The sequence below is a fragment of the Corvus kubaryi genome, unplaced genomic scaffold (assembly GCF_017639235.1).
Source record: "Corvus kubaryi isolate FWS band 111438036 unplaced genomic scaffold, C.kubaryi_AGA036_p1.0 split3-73, whole genome shotgun sequence".
Classification (NCBI taxonomy): Eukaryota; Metazoa; Chordata; class Aves; order Passeriformes; family Corvidae; genus Corvus; species Corvus kubaryi.
In genome coordinates this window covers 2,231,571-2,258,514 of record NW_024582091.1, presented here as the reverse complement: position 1 = coordinate 2,258,514, position 26,944 = coordinate 2,231,571, and the positions used below count along the sequence as shown (strand labels likewise).

At 35.8% G+C, this 26,944-nt stretch overlaps 1 protein-coding gene across 2 annotated transcripts in view; it reads left to right on the top strand.

Annotated features, from left to right (window-relative positions):
- Positions 1–26,944, top strand: part of CSMD1 (CUB and Sushi multiple domains 1) — a 1,103,023-nt gene that overhangs the window by 1,001,263 nt on the left and 74,816 nt on the right. For both annotated transcript variants that reach the window (XM_042017326.1, XM_042017325.1), the window contains exons 47-49: positions 3,242–3,430; positions 7,598–7,744; positions 18,431–18,619. In XM_042017326.1, the coding sequence (XP_041873260.1) occupies positions 3,242–3,430; positions 7,598–7,744; positions 18,431–18,619 (525 nt within the window). The remainder of the gene's footprint in view (positions 1–3,241; positions 3,431–7,597; positions 7,745–18,430; positions 18,620–26,944) is intronic.

Genomic DNA, 26,944 nt, shown 5'->3' with positions numbered 1-26,944 from the left:
AGTAGTCTTCTCTGCAGCTTTTGTAATACAGTTTTAGAAGTCCTTTAAGAAAATGTTTAAGTCATAAAATATAATATTTCAGTCTCTGACATGCTGTAATATATTTTATGCATTTATAAGTAATTTATCTTCATGAACACCCATAGTTGAGATAAAGTGGGGTTTTTTACCTCCCCTTTTTTGACTCGTGCATAGAATTAGCTGGTATCTGCCATGGATTCCGAGATGAGACTCCATGTCTTTGTTTCGAGTGGAAAAGAATCATTATTCATTTCAGGACCCTCATCATAAAATATTCAGAAGTAATAGGAATACGGTGTACTTCTGTATCTTTCTTGATCAGATAACTGAATACTTATTAAGGTTTGATTTCTTTTTTTAATCAATGTATTTCTCTGTTATAACTGTAATTTTTTAATAAGATGATTATACTGCAAATCCAGACTTCATTTTTTAGTTAACAGTAACAGCAGTAACTTAACGTTGACTGTGCCAATTAGAGTGTAAATGTAAAATAAAAGCCTGAAGTAAACTGAAAAGTTATAGTAAAATCTGCAGAGATATTAGGAGCGTCTGATCATGATAAGCCATCTATAACAATTCTTGCAAATGCTGTGCAAACTGCTGTGCTTTCTCTGGCTGTATCCTGTGAATACAGCAAAACTTTGTTACAAGGATGGCATCAAAATAAATAATCTGGTAATGAAAAATAAAAGTGCCATCGAGTGATTCAGAGACAGTAGACAATAGAACTGGAGGCATTAGAGTAAGATTCTGGCGCAGTTATTTTGGACAGACATAAGGGAGGAATTTCTTGAGGTAAATTGGGATGCACCTGATTTCCTTTCTTCAGCCAAGTTTTAATTTTAATTTTAGGATCTGAAAAGTAGAATTTCTTGGTTTTATTTCTATCCCAGCCTCCCCAGTATTACTATGGAGAAAAATGTTTAATGTAATTCTTATTTTATGATAAATCCCTAGCTTGTATTTATGAACCACGTGAAATATTGGTAGATCATTTAAAAGTTGTGCTTTTAATGACCATCTTTATAGTGTTTACTCCTAGATAAATATTTGAAAGTACTCATATTGCACTTTGAAAACCTAAGTAACTGAAGGGTGGAAATATGTATTTCTGAATCAGAAATTCTGTATAACAGACTCTATACCCAGTGTGCCATATCTAGCACTGGTCAGTAATGATTTTCCAGTGAAGGATAGAAAATCCTCAAAGAAAATTAAGGCCTCAACTCAACTGTAGCTAAACCACTCTTAAGGCAGCAATGTGCTTTATATTTTGAATCCTGTAGAGCTCTTTCTTCAGTAGAATCATTCAGCCCTATTTTGAACCTATGTAAATGCCTTAAATCCACAAAGTTTTGTGCAAGAAGTTACACAATTTATTAATGTAACGTGTGAAGTTATTTCTCTGTCTGCTTTGAACTTGGCACCTGCTGTTTTGCCTTCATGTCCTCCAGTTGTTATGGGGAAAAAAATCACCATACTTATGTCATGATTCTATAGAACAGAAGATATTTCATACCTTTAATCCTTCTTCTCATCCTTCTCAATACCCTGTCCAATTTGATTGTATTTCTTTAGGAGTGATGCAGGATGGAACTGCATTTATACCAAACTATTTGATCCTCATAGACTTGAAAAAAAATTGCTACTTGCTATGCAATTTGCATAATGTATTTCAAACTAATTTTTGAACTGCCTTCTCATATTTCTACGTTTTACCTGTAATTTACAGTTGTTCATATTGTCCTTGTTTAGATCAGCTTCATATTTTTTAAAGATACAAGAACACTTTCCATTTTCCTGAGCTGTGCCACTATGTTGTAGTAGTCAAAAAATATATTTATATGATAGAAGGCCAAGTTCTAGGATACTATATACGAGTCTGATGACATATCTGACAGGCAAGAAAAATCTGTCTGCGTGACCACTTCTACATCATTCTCAATAAATTACCTCCAGAGCAGTTATAATCACACCACATCACAGTTTTCTTACAGCTCCTTTTCCCTTTCTGTCTGAGGATGGATTTTCTCAAAATGTTTGGTGCTGTGTTAACTTGCCAGGTATTTTCTAACATACAGAGCCCTAGGCACCCTAGAGAACATGCTGTCCATGTGCATGAGTTTATATTTACCAGTAGTTGAACAGTTGTGATTTCTGTTTCTACACTTGGAGCTGCTGCTCTCATCCTGTCCCTATATCCTCTTTCTACAAATATCTTTCATTTTTTAATTGCTGCTAGGGAAGTGTAGAGATGTAAGTTAAAGCATGATGAGCATTGTGACAGGAAGAAATATTCCTGTACTGGTCACAAAAATTGAGGTACCTTTATTTAAGTGCTTGGGTACTGTGCCAGATGATTTTCAGGAATGCATTTCTGTCAAGATATATTTGTGGATCTTACACAAAAACCATTTTTATAATGAATGTATATTGTGAAACTGTGGACAAAATGTATCAGACTTCAACAGGAAACAGATTTGAAAAAATCGGTCCTGCATGAGAGGCAAAATGTTAAAGAAAAACAGTGACTAACAAAACTTCCTAATCAAACCAGTGTTTAGGGTATAAAATTTACAGTATTTTAATATAGTATACTCCATTCAGTATGCAGAGATCATAAATGCCTATGAATACCAGGTGAAACTTTACCTGGTATTGTTACAAGTTCAGACTTTAAATAACAGGGGAAGTGGTTGCTAAGAAGGTCTTACTTGGATGTCTTGGAGCATTCTGTATCCAAAATGAACACTTTACATAGAACTTGTGTACTTTCAAATGATCTGGTATGCCTAGATGTTCCAATAAGTTGTCATGCTCATGTAACAGGCTTTATTCTTAAAGCTGGGTCTTTTTTTTATGACCTCAAATAGAAAACAATTTCCAAATGAAAAGTACCAGTACTTTTACCTCACCTGCGTGAATGATTGCACCAACATATGTAAATCCCTCGACTGAAACTGCTTTGGACTCTAGCAAATTTCTTTCTGCATGGATGCTTTACTATCATTAATAAATTAATATAATATTTCCTAAATGAAAGGTTTATAAAAGTAGTCTGGTTTCGGTGCATATTATAGGGAACTTTTTTCCCTTCCATCTAGAATATGGTTTTAACATGTTTTCATTTGGAAACTGAACCTAAAGCAGGCATTTCATGGAGAAGAAGCACATCGTTTCATTGCTATTCTTGGTGTTCTTTTTGTGTCCTTTGCAGCACAATGTCCAGCAAATGAAATTCGTACAGAATCATCAGGAGTGATCCTCAGTCCAGGGTATCCAGGCACCTATCCCAATTCTCAGACGTGTTCTTGGACTATTAAGGTTGAGCCAGGATATAACATCTCCATTTTTGTAGAAATGTTTCAAAGTGAAAAGCAATTTGATGAGCTGGAGGTATTTGATGGTAAGAGAGATTTAAATTCTATCTAATTACACAAGAACAAATATTGGGCGGAGTGAGCCTTGATTTCCAGTTGTTGGGTTCATAATGCAGTGATACTGAAACTTAAACTATGATTCAGAATTCCTATTACTTTTGCCTTAAATCTAAATCTATTAGCCAATGGAAGTCCTTATAGATGTATTCAAGGCAAAGAAGATTTTAAATTTTCTTAGGTATTGTTACAGGAGGAGCACTAACAGCTGCAGCTTCCCTAGGAAAGTCACATGGTTTTCTGTTTCCTGGGAAATGCACAGAGGTGTCTGAAAGGAGAAGTTAACATGCTGGTCCATAATGGTTCGTTTCTGCTGAAGAAGTGTTTTGGGGTTATAATTCCATTTGTCCAAATTAATAAAATTATTTGAGTCTAAATACTGAAATTTGAGTTCAAATACTCTGTCTGCTTTCTCCATAGCATTAGCACACCAGTGCTGTTCACTGTTTGAATACACCACTGTTAAAGCATTCAACCTTCTGTTTTGGGACAAAGAGCAGAGAAACTACCAAACCTCGTGTTCTAGTGTTATTAATAGTCACCTCTCAAAGGGCCCTACTTAATTCTTATTTTCTACTACATTCTGAACTTATTATGACTTATTATGTTCTCACTGATTGACAAGGATAACTAGTCTCTGATTGTTCTTAAATATATTTTTATTCATTTAGAGACCATTATCATATCTTCCTTTATTAACCAAGAATATATTATAACTATGACAGAAATGATGAATATTCACTATGGGAGTTTCACAGCATGAAAAATATTAAAAGGTCCTATCTTTTGAGGTATCCAGGTATTCTTCTGAAACATTAAGTTTCTAATGTCTAAAATTACTAATTTTTTCTTTCACTTTTTGGTAAAAAACATTCTAAAAAATCACAATATTTTTAATGCTTTTATAAATACCACTTCATTAGCATATTTTTTCTTCACAACATGTATGCTGGTCCAGGTGAGGTTAATGCAGAAAATAGTCTGCAAAAAATCTATTAAGACTTGCTTTTCCTCCATTCTATTTTGTATCAAAGACAGTATGTAGCATGACTGGAACTTTTCTAGTGGTCTGATCTCTTTGTTTTCTTTTGAGAAATTCTGTTGAAATGGCATAATTTTACTGATGTATATTTTTGTTTTCTTTCCTCTGAATTTAAATGTAATGAAACCAGATTATCAATAATAGATCTGAGAGGAGAGTTAATGTAGTTTCTACATTTTTAAGCCCTTTAATTTCATAGCATGAAATAATATTTTTACAAATTCATCCCTACTGCAGCTCTGCAGAAGCAATTTTTTCTACCACCTACCAGCAACCTTAAGTGAAAAAGATAATGGCATATTTATAACCTCTCAACTACAGTGTCGTGTAGAGATTCCTGAGCTAGCTCTCAACAATTTGATATTCAAATATGGCACATTGCAGTGCCTTGCAGAGATACTTGCTTTTGTCCCTGTGGCCACATTAGCAATGTGCTCTGCTGGACTAATTAGTTGTACATCTCAGCATGATGAGTTTTTGGAGGCAGAAGGCAATGCTGATGTGGCATGCTGCTTCCACTGATGGCTATAACTCAGACTCAAATGTTGGTGCATTTTGCAGCAAATATATGTCATATTGTGGGGCCTTGTGTGGTTTAAGACAGTGTACTTTATCTAGATTAGTAGAACTGCACTGATCTATCTATAATAGGTAAAGATACATCATCAAACTTTATGCAGAATCTGTATAAAGATTTGCAACACAAATTTTAGAGAATTAGGGTTGCTAAGGCACATGTCTCTGGTTGCCTTGTAAGGCAGCTTTGGAATGCAACCCACAGCAGGGACTACACCTACCTGACTGCACTGTACATTATGGTGCTTCAGTAGCTGGATGATGATCAGGACAGGCATCCAGTAACTGAGGTCACCATGGTCAACTGGGTCAACAAGCCATTCCTACTTACCAGTCATACCCTTAGAAAATCCTACCTGGATTCTAAACCAGAGAAGCCATAAATGTTATATGAACATAATTATTAAAATATTTTGAACTTGAAAACACTGCATTCATACTATTTACACTTAACAGCATTCATTTAATACAGAAAATATTCTTCTTTTCTCTCTGAAATAAACCAAAACCTATCACTGAAAATAAAAGGAAATGTCAACTTTTATCTAATATTCAAGAGAACATCATATGACAGATCACCACACCAGAAGCTGAATATTTATTTCCTTATATAGACACACTCTGAAATAATAATTAAATAAATGTCAGTTTCAAGAAAAACTGAGTCATGCTGCTGACCTTCCTGAACACCATCTGAAGAGCTGACTGCTAGGTAAGGTACAGACACTAAAACTCAGCTCCAGGAAAAACAAAGCAAACTAAAAGACATTGAATCAATCCTCTGATCTCCCAATGACTAAAAAATGTGGTGTGGCATATGGTGCTGAAAACTAATTTCGTGATCACTAATAAGGATCACCTACCTATCACCTACCTCTTTGTAGGTAGTTTATTTGTAGAAGTCCCTTTTTTAGTCCCTTAATATGAGAATTTTGAAATAACATTTACATTCCAAACTGTAACAAGTGTATTAAACAGATTTACAAACCTAAAGTGAAGCTCAGAGTAACTGAGTCAAATGTCATCTTCTAAATAATTTTTTCAAGCAAAAACAGGAATTGACCCTGGCATCCCTTATCATTTATCCTACACTGTAACCATCAAACACTAACTCCTTAATATGATAAACAAACAAGTCATGAAGCATTTTGATGCGGGCATGCTGAGCAACCTATGCCTAAAACAATGCTTATTTGTTCTTATTTTGTATATGCATTCAGAATTTGTTAAGTAATACTTAGTTGTAGTATTGTCATTAGGGTGACTGAAATGCAGTTCCTAAGAACTGGGAGGTAATGTTAATATTTATGGTTTTGTGGCTTCCATAGCCTCCCTTTTGTACCTGAAATGTCCCAATCAGAAAATACACCTTTTTGATTGAACTGTATGGGGCTGACAACAATTGTATTCAACTTTTAGGTGTCATTTGATTCAGTTTTATTTTTGTATTCTCATGTAACATAAGAAGACCTGATCAGGCTGTAGCTGCTCAAACTCAGCAAAAAATGAATGAAGAAGCTCTTTATTTGTAATAGCAACTCTGACCAAGATAATGTTGGTTGAACATGGCTTTCTTAAAATTGAAAAAGCATGGAGCAAAAGACATAGTGAGCATATGGAAGGGAGTGGTTCAGCTGTAGAAAACATAACCTTCATATGGAGGAAAAAAATGCCATTTCATGTTGTAGAAAGCTTCCAGTTGGAGATTGGATTGATATATGGATTTTTTTCTCTTTCATATATGTTGTTAGATAATTAGTCCTGAAATCATTATCTATGCCTCCAGGATTTTATTGTGGTTTAGGGCCAGGACACATTTTTTCAGCATCTTGTATTTACTGTAAATGTATATCTTTCTACACTAAAATGAAACTATAATAAACATTTTAATTAACAGAACTGAGTCCTAGAGAAGTGTATAAATTTGTAGCACTTGTACATATCTGTATTCCACAGTGACACAGTGATGATCTTACATGTGACAGGTTTTTTTAGCTACTGTGCTCACTATATAACATGGTGGTGTTTAAATTATGCAAGATGTACAATACCAAAGAATGTATACATTTGAAATATGTATACAAAATAAATTTGTATACATATTTCTAACTCACTAGTTATAAAAAAGCTTAAATAAATAATAGATTTAAAAGGGCAAGGAGCAGAAACCCAACCTTATTCAATGTAATTGTGCCAAATAGAAATGAATATTTTTTTTTCAATCCACTACTTTTTTCAGTGTTTATGGTGAAATCACTAATTGCTTTATATTTCAATTTGTTTGTACCAAGATTTTTTTATCTTGGAAATATAAAACAATTATAGTGCTCTCTAGTGAAAACCTAAAACCAGATGGACAGCTTAAACAGATATATGCTAATTATTTCTCTGACAAGGATGTGTCAGGCTATTTCCTATTCTACCGTGTTCACATTCACAGCTGAGTTAAAATAATGAAAGAATTATTTAAACTCATAGTACTTTAAAACTTCAATAGTGTCTTAATTCCTCTCTGAAGGTTCTTCTGGGCAAAGCCCTTTACTGGTTGCTTTAAGTGGAAATCATACTGGGCAACTGAACTTCACAAGCAGAATGAATCAGCTGTATCTCCGCTGGTCAACTGATCATGCAACCAGCAAGAAAGGATTCAAGATCCGTTACTCCGGTAACTATTCATGCTTTCCATTAAATTATACTTTGTGGGTATACTGTTGTCCACCTATACTTAAAGCCATGACAACTGTTCAGCATCAAATAGAACTTGTAATATAATGTCTGTTTCTCTGAAGATAATTTATTATAATGTACATTTTAAGGATGTGTAATCATTCTGTTGTAAGTTTAAGGTAAGCACAGAACTTGGTCTTTCCATTTTTTTCCAGTGTGCCAGAGATTTCCAGATTAATACTTCTTCAATTAATACTCCTCTTTGTACCTGTTCTCTTGTCTTATCAGACCTGGAGAGAGGCCTTTGAAATGTAGTGGTAGGGATAACCCTTAGATTTACACAGAAGTACTCAGACGTGAGAATTTTTGATCCTGAAATGCTGTGTGGTGCTTCAGCTGCAATTCAGTACACAATTACTAGGTTTACAATTTTGTAGAGTTGCAGTTCACAACTCTCATTACTGTGGTTTTCTTCATGTACAAATAAATGGAAAACTGGGGCCCGGCGCCCCCCGGCGTGGAAATAAGCCCCTCATTTCTTCAATAGGCTTGAATGTTACCATTCAAGGTATGTCAATCATACCAGAATATCAATCTGGTATGGTGGTAACATGAAAATACATAAGTAGTCTATCTAAATAGTGCCAAAATTATCTCCCTTATTAATAATAAAAATTAAGAAGAAGCATACTGCAGTACTGGATTATATGTTATGTGTAGACATATTGACCCTTACTCATTTTGCAGCCTGTTTATGATGTTTCCACACATACATCTACAGACACATTGCTGCTAAAAGGCTTGGCTTAGAGATCATTTACATGATGTGAATAGTGTGTGTGAGAGATAAAGGTGATAATTGCTGTCATTAACATTTGCTTTTTCTCTGTTTGGACTTGATTAGCAATGTAAAGGTTGTGTGTGTTAATTTTGGTGGCTAATAATTGTCAGTATAAATTACGTAGAGAAAGGAATACTAAGAATGTTTTAGCAGAACATTTCATAAAACACCAGGTATCTCCCATTTAGTCATGCTCTTTGGGGAGACAGTTTTTGGGAAGCTCACTCCTTTTCTGTACCATCCATGCACTGCCTGTCTAATTTCTGGAAAGTTTCTCTTGTTACTGAAACATAAGATTAGGGATCAGCTCAGAGCATAATAATTATTGTTCAGAGGATTTAAAAACTAAGCAGAAACTGTGAGAAGTCAAGAAAAAAATCAGTCAATTAAAGCATTATCTTCACCTGCACCTTTGGATGATTACTACAGGCAAACTGAAGCTGAGGGATGGGGAAAGTTGTTTTCAAGCATACTGGAGATTTTTTCCATAGTAAAAAAAAAATTGCAGGACTTAATAGATGGATTGAGAGTGTGCAAGAGGGAACAAAGAGAACCTGTTGCATCAGAGTCCTCAAGTGCGGCAGTGAAGCGAGTGGGCTTTCAGTCATTAATTCAAAGTGAGGAAGTAATATCAGGGTTACATTAGTAGACTTAAGGTAAAGAATTTGTTTTGTAAGTATCAAATTATTAAGGAGACTAATTTTTGAGGAATGGGAAATTATTTTGTACCGTTGCATGTACACAAAACATGTTTTGCAGTACTGAAGAAGTGGTCTGTAATTGCTACGCTCAATCATGGCACTAGCTATGACTAACAATAAAATTGGAGGACTGGAAACAGATATGCAATCCTTATGGCTACGTTTTAGGAACAAACAAGAGTTTAGCTTTTTCCATTTCACTAACAGTCAGTGCCTCCCTTTTTCTCTAAACTTCTGTCCATTTTACATGAGATTCAATTGAAATAATCAGCATGAAAGAAGAGGAACAGTGAGCAGCAGCATAAACAATTGGAATTGAATCCTAATGAGGGAGAGCAACATCATGAAAGTAGGAAAAATACAAGATCCCAAAAAGGCTATTGATACTGTGGCAGCTGTGACTAAGCCAGCAGGCTCCCTCACGATGAAGAACCTATTGAAATGTATTACTGCCCTCCCATAACCCTTCTCCAGCTATGTCTGTGCACAAAATTTTGTAAAATGTGGTTTTGTCACAGCTAGATTTCACTTGTAGATACAAATTTTATTCACTGTTACAAAGTGCTAGAAGCTTTTATGGGAATGCTTAATATTTTCTTTAGCATACAACCTTAATTGTGTAAGCTGTTTGCTTATTATTAGTATGTTTGCTATCATGTAGTATAAGGCTTTTTGCTAAATCTCAGTAGAAAAAAGCTGTAGCATTACAGGAGATGGGTATTCTTTTAAAGGCTTTGACATATTATAGAGGCAATAGCATAGATTTTAGTCTAAATTATACATTTCCTAACTGCACTAATGCCTAGATATTAAATGGTCTCTTTCTTAATCTACAGAGTATTTGCATAGCATCCCTCAATTATTTATAACCCTACATGCACATTTCTATCCATGCAAGCTACGGTAAAAGCATAACTAAGAAGAGGCAGATGATTTTTTTTCCCCAATTATTGGTAGAAGGAGATAAAGTGCACTACAGTACCTGGCATATCTGCTGGAGGCACGAGGACTTGGGAACAAGATGGGTACTTCATTTGCTACTTTTCAAGTTGACGTTGCCACTATAACATTTACAGGCTTTTGTTTAACTTTTGGTTAGTCATTCAAGAGTAAATAAATCAAGTGGTTACTTAGCTAATTTTTAATTTCCTGCCAATAGAACTATTTAACCTTGTGCCTTGGGTTAAAGTGGCCAGGTTTTTGTAGCAGGGGGGGGATCCAAGTATGTCTTCTTGTGAGAAGCTGCCAGAAGCTTCCTCCATGTCCAAAAGAATCAGGTCCAGCCAGTTCCAAGATGGACCCATGGCTGGCCACGGATGGTGGTAGTGCCTTTGCAATAACATACTTTAAAAAAATATATATATACTCAGCAGCAGCTAGAAGGAATGAGAATACATGAGTGACAACTCTGCAGAAACCAAGGTCAGTGAAGATGGAGGGGGAAGAGGGTCTCCAGGTGCTGAAGCTGATTTTCCCCTGCAGCCCATGGTGAAGACCATAGTGAAGACAATGGTGAGTCAGGCTGTCACCCTGCAGCCCATCGAGGTGCATGGTGGAGCATATCCACCTGCAGCCCCTGGAGGATGCCATGACAGAGCAGGTGGATGCCTGAAAGAGGCTGTGACCCTGTAAATCCATGCTCCTGGCAGGACCTGTGGTCCCACAGAAAGAAGAGCCCTAGCTGGAGTAGATCTGCTGGCAGAACTTGTGACTCCATGGGGGACATGAACTGGAGCAGTCTGTTACTGAAAGACTGCAGCCTGTGGAAGGGACTCATGCTGGAGCAGATTCTGAAGAACTACAGTCTGCGAGAAGCACTCCTATTGGAGAAGATCATGGAGGACTGTCTCTTGTGGGAGGGACCCATGCTGGAGCAGGATAAGAGTGTGAAGAGTACTCCCTCAAATGAGAAAGGAGCAGCAGAAACAACATGTGATGAACTGAGTGCAGCAGTGATTCCCCTTCCCCTGTGCCAGGGAATCTGGAGTGAAGTTGAGCCCTGTATTGCTCTTTAACCCTAACACACCACTAAGGCCCACCCAGCTGCTTGCTCACCCCCCTCCCACAGCAAGATACAGGATGGGGTAGAGAATCAGAAGAATAAAAGTGAGAACTTGTGGGATGAGATAAATAGGTAACATTTAATAGGTAAAACAAAAGCTGCACACACATTCAAATCAAAACAAGGAATTCATTCACCACTTCCCATTGACAGGAGTTCAGCCATTTCCAGGAGATCTTGCAGGGCTCCACCAGTCTTAACGGTGACTTGAACATAACTTGCAACCTTGGTCCTTCCTTCTTCTTCTCACAGCTTTTATTGTTGAGCATGACACCATATCTTATGGACTATGTCTTTGGTCAGTTGGGGTCAGCTGTCCCATCTGTGTCCCCTCCCAAATTCCTGTGCACCCCCAGCCTCCTTGCTGGTGGGGTGGTGTGAGAAGCAGAAAAGGCCTTGACTCAGTGTAAGCCCTGCTCAACAATAACATCCCTGTATTATCAACACTGTTTACATCAGAAATCCAAAACACAGCCTCATATTAGTGCCTATGAAGAAAATGAACTGTATCCTAGACAAACCAGCATATCTGGTAAAAAAAGAGAGGAAGGGGAGGGCAGGTGGGGCAGAGGCTTTTCAAAATTTAGTTTTATTTCTCATTATCTCACTCTGATCTGATTGGTAAAAAATTAAATTAATTTCCCCAAGTCAAGTCTGTTTTGCCCATGAAAGTAACAGCTGAGTGATCTCTCCCTGTCCCTTTTGCAGCCCACAAGCCTTTTGTTATATTTTCTCTCCCCTGTGCAGCTGAGAAGGGGAGGGATTCAGCGGCTTTGATGTGTACCTGGCATCTAGCCAGGATTAATCCAGCACACCTTTATCATGCTCTTTTAACCTGATATGTTATTGCAAGAACCCTAATTCTTCACTGTTCATTTGTTATTTTTAAGCTTTGGACATGTTAAACAAGTGTTCCTACTCTCTCTCTATTTCAATTTACAATAAAAGAATATTGATTCGTTTGTGTTTACATTTCCCAGTAGATGGCTAGAAGTGACAAGGGAACTGTGTGAAGAAGTTCATCAGACTCTGTATAATTGTTTCTTCTCTGATTCACAAACTTTTAGGTGGTGATTTGCACAGCAGGAAGGTCACAGTGGAGGTTTATACAGTACCGTGAATCAAGAAAAATAGGCAGGACGATTTATAAATGTTGAAACACCAGCAAGAATAGCTGTCATATAAATAGCAGGTTATTTAGTCAGATATTTAATTTTTGAAGGGGCAGGCATTGACAATTATATCACTAAAGAGGGAATAGGCCTTTACAAATTCGTCTTGTCTTTTCATGTTGTTTATTTGTTAGATTTAAAATAAAATGCAAAAGAAAAAGAGTGACAGCCTGATCCCTTTTTGTTGCTTGGTTGAGTATTGCTCTCCATTTTGATCCTGTACATTGCAAAGTGAAAAACCACATTTGGAATGGAAGGTCCATTAATTAAGAAAATTGTTTAGTAATCAGAAAAGGTATATTTAGTTTTCTTGTGTGACCTTAACCTACTCACTTAAGCCAGTGTCCAATTTCTTATCTATAAAGTGAGTATGACAGTAACTCTCTACTACATCGGATATTTAAACAATAGCAGCACAAAGACATAAGATTCCCCAGTAATATGGTGATGAGGACAATTAAGTATCCAAAAGGGAAAGTTATAAGGAAGCAGTATAGTAAGCTGAGACTTTTTATCTCTCAACATAAAATCTAGCATGTAAGCTAAACAAAGCACTGTGGGATTTGAAGGAACGTTTTTCATTTATTTATTATTTCAAAGATAGTACTGTTTCTGTGAATAGTTATAAATATCTTCTTCATATTAGTTTTTTGACTACTGATCAAAGATACTTCTGGGAAATCAAGTCCTTTGCTAAAATAAATTATTTGATAAAATTTTGTATTATTCAATGTAGAGACTGAGTTCCACAAAATATCTGGGGGGGATTGGACATTGAGTTTAAAAGAATTTTAATTTTTAACTGGGAGTCATTTAATTGAACTTCCCTGAGACAGAGTGTCTCAAACAGCAAAAAAACCTCTCAGCAGAAATGTTTAAAAGTTCCAGCTATTAAGAGAATATGCTTTATTAGAAGGAAGAGTGTGGTCCTGCAAATGCAAGATCAGTGTTTATCTGTGTTGTTGTCCACACATCCATTGTCTACTGATATGTGATTTAGCTGGAAGCTATTATCTTGTTGGCGTTCAGTTGCAAATTACAAATGCTCTGATGTTAAGTGAGCTGAATGTTTTGATTATAAGTGAGCTGAAAATGTTCAGTATGTTTCCTTGCAAAATACACTGTTATCTAAGTGGTCTTGAAAGAATGTGGACGATATGTCGTTTGGAAAAGTAAATTAAATATATGACAGTAAAGTTACTTCAGTCACTGGAAAGGTCATAAAAGTTTATCACATTCTGTGGTAAAACATTGTCATTCCTAGATGACAGCACTCCTGTGTCATTACACCTATTTCAGCTAAGCCTCATGAGATTCCAGGACAGAGTCCCCTTTCAGAAACTGGCTGGGAAAAGACCAGCATTTTATCACAGTGGTCCTTGACACAAGGCTGCAGTATTTTATGAGTTCATGGTATGGATTTCTGCTTAAGCTCAAAATTTTCAGTTGACAGTGGCTGCAGTTTTCAGTCTGGCATTCTTCAAGTATTTGCTTACACTTCAGGTCTTCAGACATTTATTTATTGCTTTGTGTTCATATGTTCATATGTCAGTTCCTGATCCTAGAAGTTGTGTGTGCTTTATCCTGGGCTCTGAAGGGAGTTCAGTTTAAAGAACAAATTAAAAATTACTACACTATAGATTAAGAAAGGAATTGTATCTGAATTTACCACTATTCCTTTACTGTATCAACATGTGTACTTTCAGAGTTGTAAAATAAAAAATTTTCAGAATTTTTAGATAGTCTGCTTAAAATGCTTTTCTTCATTTCATGCTATCTATAGCTTTAGATACAATACATTTTTTTGAGTATCACCCTTTTCTATACATATTATGCAGCCTTGGCAGCACAAAATACTGTAGTTTTAGTAGGACCTTTACATGGATGTGGATTATAGGCAGTGCTTGCCTGTAACCTCGTTGTTGGCTTCTGACTTACTACTAGACTACTGCCACTACTTTAAAATGTCATTAATAAACATTTCTGTAAGAGTGGAAGATGGTTCTGATCTATGTTAAATAACTGTTTTAAACATAAGTTATCCAAACATATATGGTTTGCATCACAAAATGCATGTTACGGGTTTCAGAGACACTATTAACAGTCATGAAACTGTAAAGTTTGGTACTCTGGGAGCACAGCCCCTTTCTGATATGTGGAATCTTTTCTGTACTGCTATCTGGTGAACTGTTCATTGTACTTCAAGGAATCCACCTCACTTCATGTAGTCCCATTCACCATACTTTTTTGTCCCAAACCTTATACTCATTCTGGTCAAAGTACCTTTGCTAAGACAGTCTAGCTGTGTTCCCCAACCCTTCTTTCTGTCACCCTTTATCCACCCCTCTCTACAAATCACAGTCTACTTTTAGTGGAAAACATAAGATTTTTCTTTAACCAGCTTTTATCTATTTTCTTTCCCATCTAGCTTACCATCTTAATTTCCCTTGCTTCCTCTTTACAATGACTCCCCTAATTTGTTATCCTGCTCCTTCCTTTCTTCTGTCCCTGATCTTCTCTTTGTCTCCCACTAGTCAATTTCATTTGATTTTATGATTTTTTCCTTCTAGTTTCTTTCCCCAAATCATATTTTACTCTGAACACGATCTCAGTCTCTGATGCATCAATCCTTTTGGTACCACTTCAAACAGCTAACCAAATCCTTCTCTTTCTGTTATTTTCACCCCTTTCTCCTGGCCTCCAATGCCTCCCTTACTATTTCTTATCTCTTTGCACAATCTGTCATGGCTGTTCTTCTTCACGGCTCTTAAATCAGCACCTTTGTGTCAAATATTCTTTCTCTTTTTTCTCCAGTTATAACCTCTCTATCCTGTCAAACACATCCTATCATTTTATATTCACACTTGAACATCTGCCTTTAACTTTCACAATGGCAGATGCCCACAAAGCTTTACCAAGACATCTCAGTTCCCAGATCTCCCCTTGCCTATTTCCTCCAGGTCCATGCAGCTGCTGCCACTCACTCATCTTGGATTGTCAGGAAAAGTAAGCATTAGTAACAGTAGGTTGAAGAGATGATTGAAAGCAGCAACTATACAGGAGTCATCAAGGTGTCTGGGAAAGGAGGATATAGTCTTCTGTAGAAGATCTGCAACAATAAACTTTAGAAATTAAGTATTTTTAAAGGGTTGTTGGAGTAAATTCTGAGTCATATTGCTGTTTTGTCTCCCTCCTTGTTTTCTTCTACCAGTTTCTTAGTTCAAAAGATTTTTTTTGCTTTACTTTTTCCCGAACACCACTTGATTCACTGGACAGCTTGAACCACGCCTTTGGGCTCAAGACATTATTAATTGTTACAACATAAGCAACAATTATGACTGATAAATTTCCCCTTTGGATCCCAAGGAAATTTTCAGTATTTCAACATCATTCTGTGTAATTCAGCAGCCTGACTGTTCCATATTTCATGCCATTTTAAAGCTATTCTCTCTGGATGTTCATATATATTTATTGTTGTAATTAGCACAGCTAAAACATGGTAATAAATACCCTGGCACCTAGAACACAAAGTTTAACATTTTATGCTAAAAATCTTGTTATGGGTAAAAAACCCTATGCTTTTATGTCTAGCCAAGAATTTACTGTTAGAATAACTGAATGTTAGCAGTTTAATAAAAGAATTACTAGACCACATTAAATGATTATAGGAGGAGATAGAAAAAAGAAGACATGAAAGGTACTATACAGAAAAACAGTATGGTTAGAATTGTTATACAGTATTAGTGGGCTACAGACAAATATTTTCTGTCTAGAATTGCAGTACTGATGTAATAAATTTGGAATTTTGTCTGAATTGAATATTTTGTTTATGGCTCACCTGCTATTCTTAAAATCTAGGATATTTAAAATTAAATAGCACTTACTGGAGCTGATTTTAGAGATCTTAATCTGCTTGTTTTGCAATAACAATATTACTTATTCTTCAATATGTCAAAAGGAAAATTAAAGCCATGTTTATTGTGTTTCTTTAAAAGTCAAGTCCCCTTTTAAATAGTAATTTGATAAGTAATATAATTTGATTAGGCATGCAAGTGAGTGTCACCATGCTTATAAAGGACACAGAGCATGGCCCCAAACAATTCTTTTACTGGACCATCTTGGCTTATTAATTTTCATTCTGGTTTTATTTTTTTCCTTTATGATTTAGTGGGGTTTTTTTTCAAATAATCTCCAAGTGAAAGAATGTATAGAAATAACATTTCAAGTAGAAATAATGTTGCTTAATTGAGAACTATATAATACAATTCCAACAGATGACAACATTTTTCAGCATCTTTAATGTTGGACTTAGCTTTACTGCTTATGTTGGGTGTTATTGCTTAGAAATATTGACTTTGATATACTCCATCTAAATCTAGACATTTAAAGGAAACATTTCAGTTAGGAATATTATCAACTCTATGACCTCTGTCAATGAACAAAAACATTATTCTTTAGGTGGTAATTGATACCACAGGTGCGCCTTAAGGTGACAAAATACACATTAAAAATAAAAATTAAAAAATAGAGCTAGATATTGAAAGCTGTATACCAAAATCTATATGCGCTTGTGAAAACAAAACAAAATGACTTCTACTGGATAATTGTCTACAGAAGATAAAATGAACATCACGGTATACCTAAGATACACTTCAGTATGATGGAGGGAATATTCTAACAGTAGTTGCAGTCTCAGTGTCTTTGGTATTGACATTTAGTTCTCATTGGAGCTCAACACGGTCCTCCCTGTGAAGAATGTTCATAGGCTCATTTCAGCAGTGGATGTTCAGTCTGTTATTTTCAGCAAGCCATGGTCCTGCCATGCTGCTTCTGAAAAGATAATGTCAGTAAGCTTGACATGGTGCATACCTGCTTCAGTACGTAGTGACTTGTGCTTCAGTGTGGAGTCCAGGTAATTATTTCATATTGCTTTTATCCAGGGATAAATGTTTGCATTCTACAAACAGATTTATGTTATAACTCTGCATATAGTGTGTCAAACTATACTGTACTACTGCTTGATCTGAGTCTAGATCAAGTACCCATATTCCATCCTTACAGACAGATCCTGCAACCTTATTTTAAAAGATGGTTTTCATTACTCACTTTTGACACAAAAAAAAAATTGTACTTTTTTTACTTACTCAGCACATATCTAATAATTTCCATTTATATGTCACAGGTCCTCGAGTACCATACTAGTCATGAAAACCTCTCTGCAGAAAATATTAGTAGAGTAGTGATTAAAGTTTAACAAGGTTTACTTTCATTTCAAAACTGAAACAGGTGCATTCTATCTTACTTTGTATGAAGTGTAAATTCAACATTTAAGAACTTACACTCAGTTAAGTTACATTATTTTCATAAAAAATAATACAATTGCCAAGTAATATCTTTGTGAGAACATGTACAAAAAAAGCCTCATTTCAATCTGAAAAAATACATCTGAAGAATCAGTGTACTGTAATTTGCCTTATAAATTTTTAACGTATTTGACAAAATGTTTAAACTTTGACTTAGATGTCTAAGTGCACTGAATTTTTTAATAAAGCTGCATAATTGGTTTTGCATAGTGTGTAGCTCAAAGAATAACTTTGTATCTATAAAGTTATCAGATTTGAAGTAGACTTTACTAAGTGTGAGCGAACTTACTGAACATTCAATATGCTTCATGATTGTAGCTTCCTTATATGCAGTAATATAAACTGGTTTGTGATTATAAATTTTGGGTTTGAACTTGTTTCTTTATAAGTAGTCTGAATCTTCATTGAGGATTCCAAAAGTACTGTAAAGGTTTCAGTATTAATTTTAGTGGTATTCAAATTTTTCTCATATAATAAATAATCTAATTTTGTACATTAAGGGCATTTGATTTGTTTTTAATAATGTCAATTTTTTTGATGTTTAGCTCCTTATTGCAGTTTAAACCCTACCTTGAGGAATGGTGGAATTATAAATAAAACAGGTGGCCCTGCTGGAAGCAAAGTTCGCTATTATTGCAAACCTGGGTATAGAATGATTGGTCACAACAATGCGACGTGCAGGCGCCATCAAAATGGCATGTACCAGTGGGATTCTCCTGTGCCAATCTGCCACGGTAAGGTACTGCTTTCTTCTTGAGTAGGCTTCTATAATTTCATTGCAAGGCTATTTCACAAAACAGAGACACAACATTGTCAATAGTTCTGTATGCCAAGAGAGACACTGACATCATGACCTGATCCAAACACCTATTGACTTGTGTATTTCATGTGTGAAGAATTGAAGTATTAAGAACTATTCATGCAGTCAAATACAGACCAAATGAAAAATATGTTTTCAATACTTTTTCTTTAGTAATGTACATACCTATAAACAGACCACAGGTCATTATATTGTATTACAGAACATTTTGTAAAATTCAGTAGTTATAAGGAATTACTTTATTATTTTAGAAAATCACTTCATAACCAGTTCTTTAAAGACATAATCTGTAACTTCTTTTCTCTCCCTCTCTTTTTTTTCTTTTTGAATATCCTGAAGCTGAAACAGGGTCTATTTTAGCTTGCTGCTCTTGGTAAGAGTAGTTACTGTTTGTCAAACGTATATGCCCCATCCCTGGAAGTGTTCAAGGCCAGGCTGGATGGGGGTCTGAGCAACCTGGTCTAGTGAAAGGTATCCCTGCCCATGACAGGGGTTTGGAACCAGATGGTCTTTAATGTCCCTTCCAACCCAGGCTATTCTATGATTCTGTGATAATATCAGGGACCTGGGGAAGAGGAATAAGGCTGCAAATTCTATCCATATCATATATGGCCTATTGTAACTTTTGTCTGCTTCTGGTCTGCTAGATACAGAATGAAATTATGATAGCACTCGTATTTAAGAACATGATTTGATTAACACTTGCATTTACTTGTTTTTAACTTTGTAAGACATTAACATCAGTTTTCCATGTCTCCTTCAAGAAAATATTTTGCTTGATGTTCCATCAGTGATGGTTCAGATATTTCTAAAAAGACCATAAGATGGGAGTTCTCTTTTGTGAATTACAAAAAAAAAAAAAAAAAAGGCCAGCTGAGATTTGGCATGATGCTTTTCTGTTGGGAGCTATTTTGCTGGCTAGCTGGCAGGTGTCTTTTCTCAAAAGGTACTGAAATTTTGGCATTTTAATCTGCAGCTCAGTTACTCTAAGCATGTGAGGATAGAGACAGTATTCTGTGTGTACTTGTTAGACTAGGGGAGTTTGGCCCATAAACTTTAGGAGGCCCTATATTATACTTCTCTCCGGAATTTAGGATCTCGTGATTCCTCAGCTGTCAGAAATTCTGTGCAAATATATCCCTTATCTTTCTACCACTCATCTATCCAGACGAGATTAGCCTGCTACTGCTACTTCCACTATTGTTCAACCAAATAGCACAGTTCTGTATAATGAAAATATGATCCAGCACTTAAAATTTCTTAAATAGTCTGATATTTTTCATAGTTTCTTTTTTTTTAGAATGGTCTAATGTTAAGTGTGGCTTTTTACATTTCTAGTTTTTATATTTTATGTTCACATTTTTGTGTTCACAATGGCAGAGAAAGTGTTTGAAATTTGCCATTCTAACCTTGAAAATTATGTCCAAACATAATTAGGTGTGTGAATGGAGAAAAAAGTTCTTTGCACAATTTAAGAAGAAAGTCCCCACTTTTAAGGACAGAACAGAATTCACAGAAAGGAGAAGGAAAAATGTACAGATGTGTGCAGGACTTGACATAGCATCCCAGGACTTGATAGTGGATAACCAGGAGTCAAAGAGTCTCAGAAAGTAATAGATTCTGAACAGAACTTAAGCAAACTGAAGAAAATCCTAAAACACTTCAGATACTGTGTCTGCCTGTATTTCATCACTATGTGCAAGAAGGAGCTTTGATATTTTAGCAATCTAGCTTGTTCACAAATAATTTTTTCTTGAATTTTAAGCTGTATTTATAATTTCACCAATATATGTGGCTACGGGTGTGTAGATTTCTGTAAATAGAGGGAGAAAAAATATTTACAAGATAAGGTGTTTAATCTTTACTATAAATTTCTTATAAATGTAAGATTCCTCATTTTAATATATAACTTTACAACTCTGGCACAATTATTCCAACTTGTATGTCTGAGTGAGGCATATGTTTTTCAAAAAACTGTGAAATGGAGAGCATATTTCAAAATTTATTCAGTATGCTTTCTCTTTGAAAATTAATTAAACTTACACATTTGGTCCAGCTCATGGATTTCGTTATAGGATCTTTCTAAATAAAAATGCCTTTGATTAGTTCAGAAATTTCTGTAAAACCACTCCTGCAGGGTTACATTTGTAATTAATAAGTTGGCTGTGTCAGATTAATTTTTGAAATCAAGTTTGATCATACTATCAAAAAGAGGAATTATTTTTTGCATATCTATTACAACAACATCTAATTTGAATATGAACACATCTAATATGAGTTAATCTGATAGGGTCAGAAGATATTTTCAATTCCAGTCTTCTCAAATGCAAATGCTTGTAATAATGTCCTGAATGCTGTATAAAGAACTTGACTCCTATCTAGGAAATTAGAACTTACTGTTATTGCTTTTATTTCATTTGTGAAGTGAAAAGAGAAACATGAGTCATATTGCATTCAAAATAGATATGGAGAGAAATTAACAATTATATAATAACAGAAAACTGCTGAGAGGAAATAGTAAGGCCCCAGTAACAACACTGACAATGACATATGTCATCTTTGCCACTGATTATCCTAGGTGTAGATTGCTGTGCTGGGGTAGAAAAGGAAGAGAAGACTGAGGCTGGGGATTAAGAGATGATAAGAGAAAATATAAGAAAAGCTTGGCAAGAAGAGCAGTTAGAATGAAAAACTGAAAGCAAGTTGTCAGGTTCAATATGGCTCAACAGTGCTGGGTTGCAGGAGTCTGGAGGCTGAGACATGGTACCAGAAAGAGTGCAACAGAGCGGCCGTGTTCATCTGGCAGGCATGAGCAAATGCCCCTCTTTATCCCACCTCTTCTTCCTATACAGGACTCAGCTTTTGACTCTGTTCTTCCTGATTTATCCCACTCATTCTTAAAAGAGCTAAAAATAATTTTAAAGAGCCTTGAAAAACCCTTGGCCGCTTTTCACCATTTGAATTACTCCCTAGTAGGTTTAGAAAAGAAAACTGGAGGTACCTACTTTAAGGAAGTTCTCATCTGGATTGTAAGTACTTGGAAAGGCTCAATATCTGTGACACAGTAATGATAAAAATATATCTGATGCCAACAGTTCCTTCTTAAAATGCTGATTCTGGGTACTGCCATTATGGATACCTCTGTGCTTGAAGTGCATAGATGTACATTGTGGAGCTAGAGACCTTTGTACGTTTTGCTGTACTGAAAAAAGATTATTCCAGGACCATGACTGTATTCCATGTCTACACTGGGAGACTGGGCTTGAAAATACCCATTTACAGTTTGCACAAGACCTATGACTCTGAGGCCACCAAACTACTTCCTCATAAAATTAGGTGTTCTGTGGTTTTGGGCATGGAATTAGACTTGGACCTTTTGCCTTTTTGGCAAACGTTGCTATGCACAAATGTCCCTCCTTAGCACACAGTCTTAAAAATGTGAGGTAAGTAGCAGATTAAAAATACCAAATTCCAGCTACTTCTTATAGATCAGTGACCATATTTCAGAATATAAAACAATAAATTTTTTATGCTAGACTAAAAAAGCCCAGAAATTTAAGGGGAAACCTGGTAACAATCTTTTAATAAGCTAAAAGTAGTTCCAGAGATGAATGAAATAATGAATCTGTGTTCTTTCTAGATAGAGGAATTACAGCTGACCTTACTTTAACAGGATCCTAAGTTAGGTTTTTCTTTATTTTTTTATTCTTTTCTCAGAGGGGCTAGTGAAATACTGGAATAGTTTGCCTGTGGAGAGTGTGAAATTTTCATTATTGGAGGTCTTTCAAGAACAAATTAGATCAAGATTGGTGGAGTTGTGATAGGAGAATAGACTATATGACTGCTCATAACAGTCTGGTTTTTTTTAATACCCCCAGCCCTGTTTTCACTTTCTTTTTTATTTCCATATGTATTCAAGTCTGAGAATTGTCAATGCTCTCTCTGATGTTTCCAACTGGATATCTTGCACATAAGCCACTCAGGATGTTTTTGTTTTGAATCCTACTTTTAGGAACTTCTCTGTTTCTAACTTTTTTTTGGGGGGTATTTAAATGCTTTTTCCAGCACTATGTTCAATGCCAGAAACAGGTCACTGAATGATAAATGCTTGTGGATTAACTTTAGGGATTTTCCAGCATATGAAAATAAACTCAATGTCTGACTGTAATGCACTCCCCAGCTTCATTTCTATATGCAAAGAAATTATGTGCTTTGAATATAAAAAATATGTAAGTATCTTACTGGAATACAGGTATATAGATACTTTAAAGGACTGCCATAAACCTTAAATTTACTGGTTTTGATAAGAAAAAAATGCAAGTATGCCATCTAGAACATGAAAGAGGAATTAAAACTATGTCTCAGTTTCTATGTAAAAGGCTTTTCCACTTGCATTGGAAGAAGTATATTTTTCTGCTGTGCAAGATAATAGATACAATTAAGGCTGACTTATATTTTTAACACTCTGAATGCACATCTCCCAGCTGGAACCTGTCAGTCTCATCTAACCACTGACCTAAGAAGCATGCTGACAGTTCCTCAAGTCAGAAGATTTTCTCACACTATTCTTAATTGTTTAACGATCATGTGGGAAGCTGAGAACTTAAAAATACTTAGTTGGGGCACAGTAGTGTTACTGTTTCCACTGTCCAAAGAAAATATGCCATTTTAGTCAGTTTGGTTCAGCTTACTTTACTTTAAATAAGTCAAAGTACTTGCTATTTAGTGAAATTGTCCTTGCTGTTATGTTTTGTTTGAACACTGCTGTCTAAAAGCTTTTAGCAGCCTCCATAAATTTGTAGCAACAGGAATATTTCTTTCCAATCCCAGTTTCTGGGAGAGAAGCATACAAAAAATAAACACATAAGACTCTAACTGGAACAGTGCCAGAATGCCCAAACTGCTTTTATGATAAGTAGCTAAAGCAGCAGTGAGAAAAGCCTGACAAGTGTAGTAGTACAAGATTCAGCAACTGAGGAAACAAGGAATACAGTAAGAGCTGAGGTACACACTGAAAATGAAAGTGCTGACGTGTGACAGGTAAGCATAGATTTTGAGGTGCTTTAGCATACTGGCATTGCATCAGACCTGACATAACTGAGAGGCCCACCTGTGTGTGACCAGGCATTGTACATTTTTTTTCCTTAAAATAACTTGCACATAAGAGCTACTCAGTCTTGAATTTTTCAGTGAGTCTCTGGAAAGGTTATTGCTAAAGGTGAAGAACAATGCTGACAGAATTATTAGCTTCAACCATGAACTGAAAAGACCTGGATTGGTTTGTTGGGGTTTGGTATTTTTGTCTTGTTTTCAAATGGCAGAATAAAATCTTCTTGCTCCACTAAGGTATTTGAAGTTAATCCATGTTTGGAGTATTTAGAGGGAAATAAAATAAGGTCCACCTGTACACATAGATGGGCACATACATGGGATGGGTGGATAGACTCTTAGTTTTGAATTTTGGTTTTATACAATTAAATGTATGCACACTTAACAAAGAGATTGTTGTTTCGATATCAGAAAGGAAACCGGAAAACATTTTCAAGAAGTTAAATCTTAACCAAAAGCATTCAGACACATTGTCACAAGACAGAAGAGAACTGTAAGGCATGTTAGGACAAGTGGAGGCATAGTGCAAGACACTGGGAACACTGAAGCCTTTCACAGTAACCATGACTTGAAATGCATTGGCATTTTTATGATATACTAGAGTGTGAGTTTAACTTTCCATCAATTCATAATGTAGACAAACATTTTGCAAGTATTGCTTGCCTGACACAAGATCAGTCAGCTGATGCTTAGGGCTGATAGCATTTAACCAGATACACCTATGCTGGCTGTTTTGAGTACCAGAGACCTGAAAAACTGCCACTCCTGCTGTGGTCAGCCTGTGGAGAATGACTTCTAATATAAAGATTTGCTCCCAGAAGCTGCAGAACTTGCTATTATCCTTCCCTTTCTCCACTTTCTGTAACACGATTCAGAGCAGTAGAAGTGGACCTCCAGAACCCCTTCCTTGTCACTTCCCTACCTTTTCTGTCCCACTACTACTCCTTCCACTGGCAGGAGGCTCAGCCCCTACCCAGTGATGGGGTGTACTAGTTTGAAAACAAACCAGTGGGAGGCACCAAGTCAGAATAACAATTTAATGGAAATTAAAGAAAAGGGGAAAAAAAAAGGTAAAAGAAAGCACTGTCAAACTGACAGAGTCAAGGTACAACCTGACACCCTGTTAGGCAGGGTGGTGGTAGCAGTCCTCTGAAGCAGTGATCCTGTAGTAAAAGAGTCTGCTCTTCCTCAGGAAGTCCAATGGTGGCTGTGTAGCTCCTGTCCTCTGGAAATCCAGTGGGAAGCCGGTGTCTCTGGTGTTCAGCCTCAGATTATATCCACGATGGGATGCTTGGTTCCTCCCTCTGGGTGGAGCATCTCACAATGGGGTAACGAGTCATGAGGCCAAGTGTTGATTAGGCTCATTAACAGGAGAATAGTCCGGAGGGAGTTATCTCTGAGTCAGGTGGCAGGACAATGATGGGCAATTAACAGAAAGATAGTCTGGGGGGAGGAGGCAAGGAAACACTGCCCCACCTGGTTTCAACGGCTCCTGAGGATGGTAATAGAATACACTGCAACCCAGGACATGGGGAAATACTCAATTTTCATAGGAGAACAGTTTTGATTAGGATAAAAAAAATGCCAAGAAGTTGTGTTACAAAGGAAGCAGCTTATTTTGGAACATTCCTATAGTTCCACTTCTGTTAGCAATATGACAAATTCCACAGAAATGAACTAATCATTCATCATTTAATAGTGGTTATATCTCCTCATTGTAATCATATTCAAAGTACCGTGTTGTATTTAATTTAAATGCATCAACTGTGATAACTTGGAAACACTGCAAACAAAGAGAGTGAGAGAGTTGTGTTTATGGTACCATGAGGATGTGTTCTGAAATGAATCATTTACATTGAATTGGGCAAATGGTGATAAAAACTAGATTTTTTCAAAAAAATACTTATCTTCACCTCTGAAACAGACGTTAGACAAAGGCTGCGATTTCTTCTTTAGAAATATATTTATTTATTTTTATTTTAAAATATTAAAATATTGAATTGCTTCTTACCATTGACTGCATATAAGGAAAAATACTTTCATTTTTAAAACTTCACTTTTTATTGTTAAATATTTAAAAATGAAAGCTTCAAAGCTGAATTTTATTCAGTGTATTTACTGACGAGCAGTAAACTGGATGCCAGACTCTGAGTAGCTTGCGATTCTTGTACACACATACACATACTGGCTTATAAGAACTCATGCAATAGATTCATTGTAATAATTTGATAGGTAGCCTGCTCCAAGTTGCCATTTTGCAGAAAGTGACATTCTTTCAGAGAACATAATGACTTTCCCTTCAGAAGAGCTGTGGGGCAAAAATAAAGTCTTTACCAGCTTTAGTAACTTGTTAAAGGACCTAGAGTTAATATCTGTACATAAATAACTACTTTAAAATAAAGCATAGCATTAAAAGAAATAGCAAAAAAAAATTTATTATCAAGAGCCAAGGACCTGAGAAGTCAGATGACAGAAGGCAATCTTGGCTTGGAAACCTTTCCTTAAAGTGACTGAAATAGACATTTTTATAATTATACTCTGCCCTAAAATTTTATATTATGAGATACTGTTAAAGGAGCTCTGGTTAAATAAATTACTAAATAAACCTAAAAAACCACCCTAGATGCTACTCAAACTTCAATAATTTGACAGCAAATTAAACCTTGTGCTCTTGAAAGGAAAACTGTTCATTTGGAGTTAAATTCAGAAGGAGAAAAAAAAAGTGAAAATAATTCAGTTAATAATTCCCTAAATGATGTGGAAAATTGATAAACCTAGATTCACATAATATTTAGCATTCTGAAACAAATAAGTCAAATATGTAAATAAGGGTTAAAATATCTGAATAATGTCCTTAAGTGGAACTCTGCTGTGTCTAGTCATATATTTGGTTGCTTTTCTCATCAGACAAAAAATGTTAAATCTTTAATAGCGTTGTTTTAAATGCATAGAACAAAGAAACATGAAGTATATGAACAAACTACGATGAAGTAGTGCAGGAGAGAATAGAACAGTCTACTAGAAAGCAATTAAGAGTTTTTCAGTTCATTGCTTCTTGGACCAAATCACTTCGGACATTTACTTGATTTTTTTCTCTAGCAAATAAAACATTGCCCTTAACCTGTGTTTA